General features: G+C 40.0%; 1 protein-coding gene across 30 annotated transcripts in view; it reads right to left on the bottom strand.

The window, feature by feature from the left end:
* TCF4 (transcription factor 4) overlaps nt 1-14,700 on the bottom strand; it is a 388,575-nt gene that overhangs the window by 35,843 nt on the left and 338,032 nt on the right. For 23 of the 30 annotated variants that reach the window (XM_061400274.1, XM_061400273.1, XM_061400279.1 and 20 more), the window contains 4 exons: nt 13,692-13,824; nt 3,793-3,860; nt 2,625-2,703; nt 9-85 (listed from right to left, as the gene is read on the bottom strand). In XM_061400274.1, the coding sequence (XP_061256258.1) occupies nt 9-85; nt 2,625-2,703; nt 3,793-3,860; nt 13,692-13,824 (357 nt within the window). The remainder of the gene's footprint in view (nt 1-8; nt 86-2,624; nt 2,704-3,792; nt 3,861-13,691; nt 13,825-14,700) is intronic. The other 7 variants (XM_061400276.1, XM_061400293.1, XM_061400272.1 and 4 more) reach the window with 1 other exon arrangement.

Raw genomic sequence — 14,700 nt, forward strand, 5'->3', positions numbered from 1 at the left:
CAACTTACCAAAGAGTGTAAAGGTCCTTCATAATTAGGAGATGATGAAGCCTGCCCTCCATTTCTAGACCAAACAGCTGTGCCTGCTGATAGGAAAATGGGATTGCAATGAGACCTGTATAATCCTAAGGATAACCTTACCAACATTTTAAACAGTTCTTTTAGAAATCAGCATATTGATTTCTATCTGGACATTAAGGAAATACATGTAAACTGCCCATACAAGAATTTAGGGCCAAGGAAAACATTTTAAATGTAAAATAGGTAGACTATACATGGACTCAGAATTCTCCCAGGCTTCCTCGTAAAAGGGAACATTTAATTAATTGTGAATTTTAGCTAGAGAAATGTCCCTTTGATGGAAAACCGTCACTACACAGTCAAGGTACTTTTAAGAGTGCAAAGAGGGGTTTTCATTACACCTTCATGCAAAGCTGGTTTGTTAAAACCAAAATTCTCTCACCAATGAAAAACAGCTTTGCTACTTGTTTTTAAATGATCCTTAAGAAAGGATACGCCTTCAGAAACTTTTAAAGGAAATAAGATCCGCTAAACCAGAGATTTAAACACTCAATATAACAACATTAAGTAGTTTCTTCTGAAGAAAACACATTTTTAATGATTCACAAAACTTGAAGGTAAAGAAAGACTGCTGCTATAATAAACAGAACATGTCTAACCTATCAATTTAAAAATAAAAACCACTTTTGAAAATAATACGTGCTCGTGTAGAAAACTTGGAAAATAATTGAAGGAAAAAAAAAATCTATGACCTCACTGAAATCACAGTCCCCAATACTGCTGGCACTGTAAAAATCCATTCTTCCTGCCATTTCTGGGTGCGCACATGTGTATTTTTATGTTAAATAAAAATAGAATGTTTTGTTCAATTATTTTCAGTGAAAAAATCTGGACAGAGCCCTTGGTGTGAAATAGCAGTCTGTCCCCATCTCTGGATCTTCATCAAGTCCTCTCCCCCTAACGTGTGGTCTTTTAGGCTGGATAACCAGGACCTCAACGGTGGCCTTGTTTCAGGGTCCTCCACGTGCAGCACGTTACTCAGGCTTGGGATATTTGTGGCATTTTCTGGAACGATGTGTGCATTGTCGCTTCCCCTCCCAACGTTGACCCGGAAGTGGACTGGCAGAACGCTGAGTCCCCTGATTCTAGCCTGAGCTCTAATATTACTACTGAAGATTTTCAGCAAATCCCATACCCTTTCTGGGCCTTCATACATCCATCTGTAAATCAGAGCATTAGACTCAAATAGCTATTTCTCAAACTTTATATTAGATTCCAGAATATTCTTTTCCCCCCATATTATAAAATAGACAAAATTAGAGTTGCTTCGTTTGAAATGGGGAATGTGGGAGCTCTCCCTGCTCAGACTCCCTCACCCCTGGCCCCGCTGAGCTCTGTACTAGCTCAGCCTGCCTCTGACTTTGGATGCTCACACCTGTAATCGCTTTCCAGAGCCTAATGATATGGCACTAAGCCAGAAACATACAATTCTGAACTTCACTTCCCTGCCACAGGGACTGTTTCAGTGCTATTCCATTATCTGCTCAATGTCACCTCTGGCTTTCCCAGTTTCAGCACTGTCTCTCTGGAGATATGGACTGGAAGGTCCAGCTATTTCCCTCTCTCTTCTGTGACTTCCTCCTGTCAATGGAGGCTGGGGAAAGGCTGATATTAAGTCTCCCCTAAGCCCATGGCCATCAACTCTGAAAGCTCTGTGGCCAGGTGAAATCTCTGATACTTTATCAAGGAATTTACTTTACAACGGGGGCATGGGAGTGCTGCATGTAGGGAATACAGAGATTGAGGCAGCAACATTCAGGCAAGTGACTACCGTCTAAATTAAGGTAAGATCAGGTTTCAATCAGGTACAGATATGATTTCTTTTTTTTTTTTTTAAAAGAAGCCACCTATCCTCCTTCCAAAGAGCAGAGATAGGCACCAGACAGGGTCTTTCTGGAAACATTTATATTGGAAGGGCAATGAGCCCTTTAAATGGAGCTCTGAAGAGTGCAACGCTTTACTAACACCATTTAACAACTTATAATTTTATTATCTGAAGCCATAGGTCATGTTAACTTGTTCTATTGTAAATGGCAAACATCCCCTTTAACTACACACAGTTATGTCACAATTTATTTAAACAATTATAGTTTTCTTCAAACCTTCCAATAACATGGACTTTAAAGAGGGAATCTAAAAAGTCTGAAATTTCTGGGAGAAATGATCCTTTTGAATAGTCTATGTTTGATGACTACATAATCTGTATTTCTATTCCCGATTATGTGAACTGGTTTTCCCACTGAGATTTTTGTTGGAATATATTATTCTGTTGAATATCTTTTGCAAAGAAGAGTTTAAGAAGTAAGTTTCCCAAGTGCCTGTACATTCTAAACGCATGAAACTTTCAAGAAAAGTTTTGGATGTAAATGACTTCACCGTTGCACAGCCGTGTCCGTCTCTCCCACCTCTTCCTATTGGTCTGTTCGGAAACACTCTGTTTTGAGTTTTTGGAGGGAGTGAGTTTCCCCCAGCAGCACAGGAAGCATAAAGGGGAAACCGTTCTATAAGCTGACACTCAGATGCAGTGGGTTTACGGTACCGTACCTGAGAGAGATGGAGGAGAGCCAACAGGAGTTGAAGGGTTTGATGAAAAGCTGTTGTTAGTGTGATCTGGAGAATAGATCTTAAAACAGTGGGGAGAAAAACAACAACAACAAATCCTCATTCATCGGGAATAAATATGCCACAATTTAAACTACAAAGCATTAATGTGATTCATCCACAAATTCCAAGGTGCAAAATACACTTAACAATCAACTACAGTACCGATATTCTAAAATGAAAAACTTAATTATTTTTTCAAAAGAAGAGTTCTTGAGCTGCTCGAAGATAGTGGGGGGAAAACTGAACTGAGGTCAGCAGACCTTGGCTCTGTCCATTTCTTCCCGTTTCCTCCTCTGGCTGCATGGCCATGAAGCTACACAGATACACCAAACCTCCCTTTCTTCCTCCATAAAACAAGAGGTCGGGCAGCATTACATCCTAAGATTTTTGCTCAACTCCTTCTTCATTACATTTAAGGTATTTGATTCCAAGGCAGAAGGACGCTCAGTCTAAAGAAAAACTTTTCCTTAGCTCACAAGGCTACCATAAATCAAATGCCCCAATGATAAGGAGAATCCAACTGAAGAGACTAAACGTCAGAGCAACAGATCTCTGCTTATATTTACAAATGATCACGTTTAGCTTTTGAAGACAATACCAGGTACACTCCCTCAGACAAGAAAGGGGTACCACTGGTCATTGGTGAATATGGAAGAAATGCTGGATCTTAGCTTAAAGCAGAGAAGCCAAGTGCTAATGAAGCAACAATTGAACCTCGGTTATGGTCATTTGTTAAAAGTTTCTTTTTCAAAATGTTTTAGAACTACCCTTTGGCAAAGTCAGTCTTAGCTGGTCAATCAACGAGCCCCCCGATGACTTTAGAGAAAAATAAGACATCAGGATAGAAAATCTATACTCTTAAAGGCCCTAAGAATATCCACAAATCCATAATTGAGTATCGCTTGCAAGATGGGAGAGACCAGCCATCCGCTGGAATCTTCAGTGTTCTCTCTTCAATTTTTTCAATGATTATTATGCAAGGAAGCTAGTCTTTCCAAAAATCAAAGCTATTTGCCATCCATTTTCTAAAGTTCTAAATGTCCACTTCTGATTAAAGTTCACCCGTCTGCCGCGGTACATCTGAAGTCCAAGGTCAACATTTCCTCACCGAAGCAAGTGCTTTCCCCAAAGCATCGCCAGTCTGGGAGCTGCCTGCCGCCCCGCTTCCTCTATTTGCTGCAAAAACAAAAGGCAGAATATGAAAAGCCAGACGGTGAGACATCGAACAATTTTCTATTCCTGGTCCATTTACTCACAATTTAATTGCATTTTTAATGCTAATTACAACACATTAATATTTAATTAGCATTAATTTGTTTGCTGAGGTAGATGTTAAATATATTCATGTTACATTTTTTTTTTAACAGATAAAATATAAACCTGACACCTTGGTTTAAAGATAAAGTGTTTCAGTTGCTATTACTTTTCCCCTGGTTGTCTACGAGTGGTTAAGTAGTCAAGAGTAGTAGGTGAGCATATGAGGTTCACTGCTAAAAAGTACGCAGTGCATTCAGACGTCTGAAGCTCTCATAGCTTGCCCTTATTTATATTTTATATAGTAAACTGAATTCACTTCACGAATAAGAGTTACATCTGCTTTCAAATTGAAAAATTAATTTTTGCTATATAGCAAAGTGAGATACTTCTCTCAGAGTTCCACAATAAACAAAACAAAAAAATCTGTAACAGGCCTGGCGGCTTCCTAGGAGGGAAAATATTTTTAATATTTTAAGGAACATATAGTCTCCACACATTTTAAAGTCTGTGTTCATATTTAAAGAATTTGAACTCTGATGCTGTTAAAAGTCAATATCATCTCAAATTCTGGAGGTAAAATAAGTGTACATGATGTCGAAGCTGCTGCTGTTGCTGCTAAGTCGTTTCAGTCGTGTCCGACTCTGTGCGACCCCATAGACGGCAGCCCACCAGGCTCCCCCGTCCCTGGGATTCTGCAGGCAAGAGTACTGGAGTGGGGTGCCATTGCCTTCTCCAGATGATGAAGCAGTCTCTCTACTACCTAAACACCAGTGTTTTTATCCAGAAGATGGATGAATAAAGGGTACAGCCGGCCCCCTGTATCCACAGATTTTTGCATCCAAGGATTTAATCAAACTCTGATCAAAAATTTTCAGAAAAAAAATTCCATACCCTTCCAAAAAGCAAAACTTGAATTTGTTGGTGGTGGCAACTATTTACATAGACTTACATTGCCTTGAGTATTATAAATAATCTAGAGATGATTTAAAGTATATGAGAGGATGAGCAAGGGTTATATGGGCTTCCCTGGTGGCGCCAGTGGTAAAGAATCCACCTGCAATGCAGGAGATGCAAGTTTGATCCCTGAGTCAGGAAGATCCCCTTGAGGAGGAAATGGCAACCAACTCTAGTATTCAAGCCTGGAAAATCCCATGGACAGAGAAGCCTGGTGGCTACAGTGCATAGAATTGCAAAGAGTCACACACGGCTGAGCACCCACATATGCAAGGGATATATGCAAATACTGCACCCTTTTCTATGAGGGACTTGATCATCCTCAAATTTAGGTTATCTGTAGGGGATCCTTGAAACATCCCCTTGGCAGGATATTGAGGAAAGGCTGCCTGTTAATAACAGGATATAGATTCAAATACATAGTTCAAAATCAGCTCTAATAAACAAGGGTTTTCTTTAATTGAAGGATAACTGCTTTACAGTATTGATTCCTGCCGTACATCAATAGGAATCAGCCACAGGTGTACATATGTCCCCCCCCTTGCACTTCCCACCCCTCTAGGTTGTTACAGAGCCCCTCTTTGAGTTCCGTGAGTCATACAGCAAATTACTACTGGCTATCTATATCACAAATGGTAATGTATGTTTCCCTGCTACTCTTTCTGTTCATCTCACCCTCCCCTTCCTCCCCACAGCCCTTGTCCATAAGTCTGTTCTCTATCTTTTGAAAGTAATTTGCCTTTATAAAATGGTATAGCCAGTGGTGTTCTTCTCTTAGATTTATTAAGGCCTCAGCATAAGCAAGTAGATATAATATTTAAATAAAACCTATTAAACTCTAGAGGAAAATGTTTGTCACTATTTTGTGAAATAAGAAAAGGAAATACTAAATCAATGGATTAATTCAAGCAAAACTTCATTATACATTTAAACTTAAAAAAAAAATTCCCAGCCTTTTCCTCAATCCCAAGAAAGTACTCTTTCTGGCAAATGTGTCATCTTCAGCTTCCAGATTTGTAAATTAAAGTCATGGGATCAGCTCTCAAGTGGTCAAATTGTCTTTGTCTCTAGGTTATAATTTCATCCTCCTGACCTCTGCTTAGTATAGTTAAATTATGCTTGTTATTTTTATATATTTACATGTTGGGTATGACTGTTTGATAATCTTTTGATGTTTGTTTTATTTGATTAACAAAACTCACCGCTACATTCGTTAATTACTAAAACTGAAAGAAAGCTGTACGTAATGAAAAGAACATAATCACCTTCTGACAAAAAAAAAAAAGGAAAAACTATTCTTTCTCACATCACAAATTCATAATGTTAAAAATATATTAGTTGTTAGTACTAAGGATTTTATGTGTAAGAAAGTTCTCTGAAATGAGGGCCCAACATCATACAATGAACTAGTGGAAGGAACTTACAGATATCAAGAGTACTAAAAATACTCAATATAAAGAGATAATTGAAATTATTATCTGGTGTGAAAGTAAAAATTTCTGCATCAAGGAGTTCTTTTAAAACTGAAGACAATTCTAAAGGAAAATAACAAGGATTCTGAAAACACAAAGAGCACTAACATTTTTCAGCATGTATTACCATGGTATTTGGAGATAATTATACATACATTTTTTTCTTCCCTTCCAGAAGCAATATTATCATTATTCTTAAAATTAGGCTTATCAGTCAAAATGATTTGGATATCTGGGTTGACTAGAAAACAGACCTTCCTGAAATGACAATTCAGAGCCACATCAGAAAAAATGACATTATCTAACAAAGAAAATAAACCCAACTAGGGTAAGATATTGTTATAGATAAAATTTGCTATGGTAGCTTTCAAAAGATTAATTCTTTGAACAGTTTTAAAATGCGAATAGTAAGGGTTTTAAAATATATTAATGAAACCAAATTAGGAAGAACTGAAAACCAATAAAAATATTTTAGAGATATGTTAAGAAGAAATTATACTCCCAATCTATCCCACCTCCCTCCCAACTTTCCCTCTCTGGTAACCATAAATTCATGCTCTAAATCTGTGAGTATGTTTCTGTTCTGTGTTTCTGTTCTGTTCATTGCTCATTTGTATCTTTTTTTTTTTTTTTTTGCTTAAAGATTGACATGTACACACTGCTATATTTAAAATAGATAATCAACAAGGACCTACTGTAAAAAAAAAAAAAAAAGAATATGCTTAAATCAAAAAATACATTATTATGGCATAAAAATCCAAGAGACAAGATACAATCCTTATGATCTCTTCATACTGCAGCTTTCTAACTGAACTTTCTGTTGTCCCTGTTTTACATAGGAGGCGTGAGAACTTGGGGGTATAATAAAAAGACAGAATTTAACTCCTTACCTCATACTGTCATGAAAATGTTTGAGAAAACTACAAAGGCTACTCATGGAAGTCACTGATAAGAACAGACTCTTATTTTTTTTTAAATATAGAGCCATTCTACCTGCAACAGCTGGAGAATCAACCCGAGGGTTCAAATTTCAAAGCAGTTTATTGGGACCAGTTCGCCTTTACACTTGGAATGCCTTTTCTTCTGTTCCAGGCAACACTGGAGAAGACACATTGTCAAGAGTCCTTAAACATGTTAAGCTACACGGATCCTCCTCTTAAAGACTCTCTTTTTAGTTATGTGCCTGATATGTCAACGGGCATAAGTAATCAGAAAGTGAATATATATTTAATACTCAAATAGCAAAATTTCTTCTATATTGAGTAATGAGTCACGTTTAGCAAACCACACTTCTCATTAAATGTGTGCACATCAAATCTACTTTTCTACCTTTCATGTAACAGGACTTGATTACTATTCTAAGCCTGAGTGTTTGTCAAGGTATTATGAGAAATTACCAAAATACCCACATAACAGAAATAAAGAGAAGAACTACTGTCTCTGCTTGATAAAAACTGGATTGATTTCTTATGTGATTTTAGCTCTTAGCAATTTCCCTAGCTAAAGAGAGGAAAAAAAAAATCAAGTCTCTAAGTAGAGCTGTAAGATGAATATGATTGAAGATGAGTAATTATTAAGAGGAACTGTAATCTGGTAGGAGGATTCGACACTGCCAACCACCCAAGCATTGTTCAAATGGCCTGAACGCAGGTGCTGCTGCTGGCTGGAAGATGGGGCAGAAAGCAGGGTTTAGTCTTCTCAGCTACAAGTGGGACCACCCTCAGTCTCTGTCCCCACTTTGGAGAAAATGGCAATTCCCATTAGAACACACCCTGGTCCAAACATCAGGATAAGTGGTATCTCGGGGCTGACTACTGAAAAACCAGAATTTGGAAGATGTGTTATCCCTTTACTGCACACCCAGAACGCCAGGCTGGGTGCATCCTGAAGCTATAAAAGGATGTGTGTGCTCAGCTGCTCAGTCGTGTCTGGCTCTTTGCGGCCCGCCAGGCTCCTCTGTCCATGGGATTTTTCAGGCAAGAATACTGGAGTGGATTGCCATTTCCTCCTCCAGGGGATCTTCCTGATTCAGGGATCAGGGATCAAACTCCTGAGTCTCCTGCATTGGTAGGCGGATTCTTCATCACTGAGCCAAGGGCCAGCGCTATAAAAAGATGAAGTGTAATTCATAGTGTCTGCCTGAAAGAAGATGACGGTTTTAAAATTTAGGTTTTTCTGAACTGTGTCCAAGCAACCCTCATGTTATTCAACTAGTAGAAACAGCATAACAATGTCATGAGCTTCTCAACAAAGATATAAGAAGGAGAATTCCCAGCTCTCCTACGACCTACAATATTACAAGAAGAACTCAAGTACAGGCTACCAAACACTGAACTTTTAGCAGGATGGATTCTTAGGAATTCAAGGGGGAAGCTGGGCCCCATCAACCACGTGCAGGAAATGGATGAGAAGACTTAAATCACACTGGTTTATTGTTCTCCGTTGGTGGTCTTTGTAACTAAGATGCCACGACGCTGCTGGATAAAATTCCTATTGCTCTTATGCTCTGTGCCTGTTCATCACCCAACTGTATGTGAAGGCTCAAGATTCTTGTAGAAGATAAAGTGAATCTTATGCGACTATTCTCATAATAAAATTACTGTGAAACCGGGTCCTCAAGGGAAAAAGGACATAATGTTTCTACTAGAAAAGCCACACACTAAAACCCATCATGTCATACAAACATGTCATTAGAAGTGAAAGTTGAAAGCCAGATTAATTCATGAACCAGATAGATATTCCAGGGTAATCTTTAGCACATGTTGTATTCCATCAATCTTCGTGGGCTGTTCCTTCAACACTGTTTGGTTTGAGGTTTAAAGACGTGGTGAATACCATGCATTAGACAGGCCGGTTCAAGACTAACAAAACAATAACAGTTATTGTAAGCATTATGCTAGCTGTATGCCCCATTCCCTCTGAGAAAGGAGGCTGTGTTGCCCCCAGCCGCAAGCGGTCACACCCCTGGAATGCACACCAATGGTATCTCCCCTTGGGGAACTGGAGCATTCTCCTTCGTGGGTAGTCGTAGGGGACTGTGTGGTGCTAGCTGGGTCTCTCAATCCTTTTGAAGAGAAAAAGCTATTGGGTTTTGCAAGTAGGAAGGAACTATGGAGACAGTAGGTGCCTAGTGGGTTGGCCAGAAAGCTAGTTCCGGTTTTTCCGTAAGATGTTCCATGTGCTATGCATGTGCCTCCAATCTCTAGACATTTCTCCCCTCTAGAGTTGGTACCTAATAACTTTTTCCATTTCCTTCTCTGGACGCCTGCTCACAGGTAGAAGCTCTGAACTGCAATGACTCTCAAGCACACCCAGCTAGTGTTACACTGAGAAAGTTTCAGGAAGCAAGTTGAAAGGCTCTGATGGTGGTAACTCTTGAAGCCCTCAGACTTGGCTTCTGTCCTTAACTGGCCACCCCATCAGTTGAAAGACTAAGAATCCACGGTGTGTCCCGTGCATTTCATTTGTATCATTCCAGAGTGCTTATGGAGAAGGCAATGGCAACCCACTCCAGTGTTCTTGCCTGGAGAATCCCAGGGACGGGGGAGCCTCGTGGGCTGCCGTCTACGGGGTCGCACAGAGTTGGACACGACTGACGCGACTTAGCAGCAGCAGCAGAGTGCTTAATCCACCCTTCTAAGTCAGACGTGTCTAACACACTCTAGCATTTGTAGAAAAGCAGTGGACTGCATGCTGCAAGTAAAATATCTTACTGTACAATTCTTTCAAAACTCCATGGATGAATGTGACATTAACAACAACAACCACCTCTGTCATTAACACAATCAGAGTCGGTTTTGCCCTTCCTCAGCTTTTCTCAAAAAATGACACTGGGCATAAAAGGGCAAAAGAAAACACAAGAGACGATGACCATCCCTCCAAGTCAACACAAGCTATCCCAAACCTCCGTGAGCGTATTCCATCTCTTGAGATGCAGGGGACAGATCCAGAGGCAAGGGAGCATGTTTCCAGACAGGGTACCTGCTGATGGGTCCAGATTTTACAACTCACTCCACAAGCATTTTGCTCTTCTATGATTGGTTGAGGACAGTCACTGACTGCCAGGAAGACACAGTACAACGTGGAGCTGTGATCTTCCTCTCGACGGAAAAAGCCTCTTCCTAAGACACCAACGCCATCTACGAAAAGCCTGCACTGCCTTGCTACTTTGCACCAAGAAAACTTGAAGAACGCGAGGTCCATGTGTTAGTGCTTGAACCCCATTCTTACGGCATTAGTATTGCTTACAGTCATTTTCTACAGAATCATGTGTGTAATCTCAAACATGTGTCAGGCTGTGTGTTCCCTATTTACCAATTATTTAATTAGCTCTGTTTGTTCTTTGAGATACAGGCAATGTAATATTTCTTTATTTCCTGTATTTCAGAATGAGTGAGTATATGCCAAATACTTTCAAAAGTCTACAGATGTATCCTATTAATCCATACTGTTTGTTAGGGAAGTATCACTAACATCAGAAATCTTCTCTTCTTGTTCCACAGACATGCTGCCACCCCTGCCTTCTACCACACTCTGAAAAATCAAACCAAAACCTAGGAGAATTAAAATGCAAAGAATAAAAAAAGTGCAAAGAAACAGGGGTGACTTGGACCTTGTGCAAATATGAAGGCTTATTATTATACTTAAATTCTCCTCTGTATTTTAACTTAAGGAATTGGAGGATGTATTATTTTAAGGATGAACATTCTAGAATGTTCTCCCTTAAAGTAATCCTAAAGTAACAAGTATGTATGCAAATTAATAAAGATCTATTCCTCCAAAAAGCTGAATTACCATGTCTACTTATGTCCCGAAATGACTGTAAAGCTTTCTCACAAGTTGCTAGAAGATTTTAACAAGTACACTCATGATGGTGGAGTAATTTATGCAATAAAGTTGTTCCTAAAAAGCTTTCTCTGGATTCCAGAAATCTCACACTTCTCTCATCGAAAAGTATAGCTCCTTTATTATTGTCTAGACCCTCCCTCTACTTAAACAGGGGCCTCTGGTCTGTATAGTAAGTCCATCTTAACATAGCCAGGCCCTACGTATTAGTATGTAGAAGTCACCAATTAACGCTCTACCCACCCAGACAAAATAAAAAAGGAGGGTAGACATTCCTGTTCATCCACAAGCCAGTGATGAGCCAATCAGCTTAAATAAGGCGAATTCCATTCCAACTGAGACTCGTGGCCGTGCTGACCACAGGGCATGGAGCATAATCACACCATCTCATAAGATCGCTTTCTTCCCAAGTCCTGGGGACTCTTACAGGAACTGTTTGGCAAATCAGTCAACACAACTTTTTTTTCAAAAAGTGCCTAAATTTGCTTTCTTCAGCTCAAGCTTTTGCTCTACCTTTCTACCTTCCTAAAAAAAGAAAATTACTCAAACCACAAATAGACAGGAAATCTGCCTTGTAAAAGGATGAATGACCGGTCATCCTTCTTTATAACTAAGACCTCATGACTGCAGAAAGGGGCTTTCCATTTGTCAAACCACACTGAAGTGAAATATGCTTTTCTCACTCTTTCAGTTCTGCACTTCTTTCTTTCTTCTTGTTTTTCGGATCTGCCAAAACTGCACTGATAGTTAGCAAAACTTCCCCGCATGACCTTTGTCCATAGCTCTCCAAGGTCAAACTGACACAACGCACCGGTAGAGGCTTTATTATGAAAAGTCACAAAAATGGAAACTATTTCCTAAATTCGCCTCTCAGTGAGACATGGCAGTGAAAGGAAGGGCTGCTAGATGGCTCATCTCAAGTGTGAAGTGCATTACTGAGTAAGCAGGGACTGTATTATTTAGGCAGAATTACATTTACAACATTTCAAAACACATCTCTTCTCTTTCATCAAAAACTCTCCCCCTCATTAAGTGATTCATCCCACTTCCCCAAGTTCCAGAGACTATCCAAAGAAAATTTTTAAACAACTGCAAAGAGCTAAAGGAACTACTCTCCTGTCACACATTCTTATCTTTAAAATGTACAGTTAGGGACTTCCCTGGCAGTCCTGTGGTTAAGACCTCCACGCTTCCAATGCAGGGGGCCGGGATCAATCTCTGATCGGGGAACTAAGATCCCACATGCTGTGTGGCTCAGCCAAAATAAATAAATAAATACACATTCCAGTCTCAGTGTGTGCTCAGTCGTGTCTGAGTCTTTGCGACCCCATGGACTGTAGCCCGCCAGGCTCCTCTGTCCATGGAATTTTCCAGGCAAGAATACTGGAGTGGGTTGCCATTTCTGCCTCCAGGGGATCTTCCTGACCCAGGGATCAAAACTGTGTCTCCTGTGTCTCTTGCATTGGCATGCGGATTCTTTATCATGAGCCACCTGGGAAGCCCCCCAAAATGAAAAATAAATGTACAGTTAGTGAACTCATCACTAACTGGACCCATGGGAAGGGATCATAAGGCCGAGTTAGTTGTGGGTTTGAGCTAGAACCAGAGTAGGTGGTGAGCAGAGGAAGTCTGAAGTTTTAAGAAGACCCTGCAGAGTCAGACTGTGCCTCTCATCTGAATGACAAGGTTGTTGAAGGCAGAATCAGAGGGTGGTGGCTGCCTCCCCCCAGGGGCAGCCTACCTAGCTCTTTCCTCAAGAGAAGAGTGTTCGTGGGGTAACCGTCCATCCTGGGAGAGGACCACAGTGAACATCACAAAAACTTAAGAGATGATGGCTTCGTTTATTCGACAGGACACTCTGCTTGAGTCTTGACTCATTAGTAATTTTGCTGAGAAAAAGTAGCAAGTAAATTCTGGCTCACTGATGCCCAGCCATCTCCTCTCCCTTAAGTCTGCAAACACTTCTTCCTATCTGAAGGATTCCACAATGCTGCATCCTCCAGAAGGTAAAACTATCTAATTCTTAATAAGTATGTCTGAACATCACATGAACTAGTTTCCAGAGGACAGTGGTGTATGACAGTGAAAAGCTTAGCATGGTGACTGGAATTTGAGAATGGTCAGTAACTCCTATTAAGAGCTATTACGCCTTCTATCTTACTAATTTTCAATGGCTCCTCTTAGAAAAGTTCACTTTATTAGCTGTTTGAGAGTGTGAGAAGCATACGTTGATCTATTCAAACTTTGTTCAATCTAATCACTCACGGTGGAGACAGTCAGCCAAATAGCAGTTTCTTGGAACAAAAAGAGATTACAGTCAAGATAATGACGATTTCTGTTTGGCTCATTTGTCCATGTGATAAACATTCATGGCTCGATTACTGTTCAGTGATGGGATTGGGGGTAGAAAAAGAATTCCTTGATGGTTAAAACCCTGACACTGGTTGTCAGCAACAGAATCGGCGTTTCCACGACTCACCCATTATACTGTCTGTCCCGTTGGCAGGAGGTGTACACGATGAGCTGCTGTAATGGTTGGTACCACTACGGTGGAAAGTGGACATCGGAGGAAGACTGGAATTGATGTCTGCTGAGGAGTGTGATGGATAGCCCTGTGGCAAGAAGCAGAAAAATGAGGCCGTGTTCAATCACAAAATATTTAGTGGCTCAGGTTTCCAATACTTCTTTCAGAACTCTTCATTTTACAACAGAGACAGCCCTCGGAATTTCAAAATATCCAAGAATACATCTTGCTTAGATCTGACAGCTTTCATTTTTCAAGTAATAAAATACAAAGACGTAGTTGGTTTGGGTTTGCATCAAAGCTAGAGGAATATAATGGCAATAAACCTTGAGAAACGGTCACCGCCTCTAAACATGAAAATTGTTCCTTAAAAGCAGGTCTGGGACTTTAGCAACAATAAAAGACCACCACTACCGTTATTCTTCTGTACAGCCTATTGGTCAGGTAAGAAAGAGCCCATAATGTAATGAATAAAACTCCAGCATGACCTGCAGGGTTCACATGACACTTAACCCTGACCTTTTGAAAACTAATTGGCCAAGAATAACCAGTCTCAAATCTTCCCGACAAACTGGATCCTCCTTCTGAACTCCAGCAACAACAAAATGGTAAATGAAAAACTTGAAAAGCAGTTAATGATTGAATCTCTCTCTAAAGTATCAACATGTATAAAGTCTTATGTCAATGACTATGTTGAATTACCCTGGAACAAACGAAATGAGAACTTATTTTATGTCCTTCCTTATAGGTTCTCTCCCTTAGCAATTCACCATAGAGTTGACCATGAAAAAGAGTATCTTTCACAGAAGGCGTTCAGGCTTAGCTCTGGGTATGACTCTTACTAGCAGTTATATGGCATCTCACAAGTGCCTGTAAGGTGACAAATTAGTTGCTCCCCAAACACCTGCTCGCTGTCCAATGAGCAGATCAGTAAGAGGAATGTGGTTATTTACAAAGAACATAG

This window comes from Bos javanicus, chromosome 24 (genome assembly GCF_032452875.1).
Source record: "Bos javanicus breed banteng chromosome 24, ARS-OSU_banteng_1.0, whole genome shotgun sequence".
NCBI classification, from domain to species: domain Eukaryota; kingdom Metazoa; phylum Chordata; class Mammalia; order Artiodactyla; family Bovidae; genus Bos; species Bos javanicus.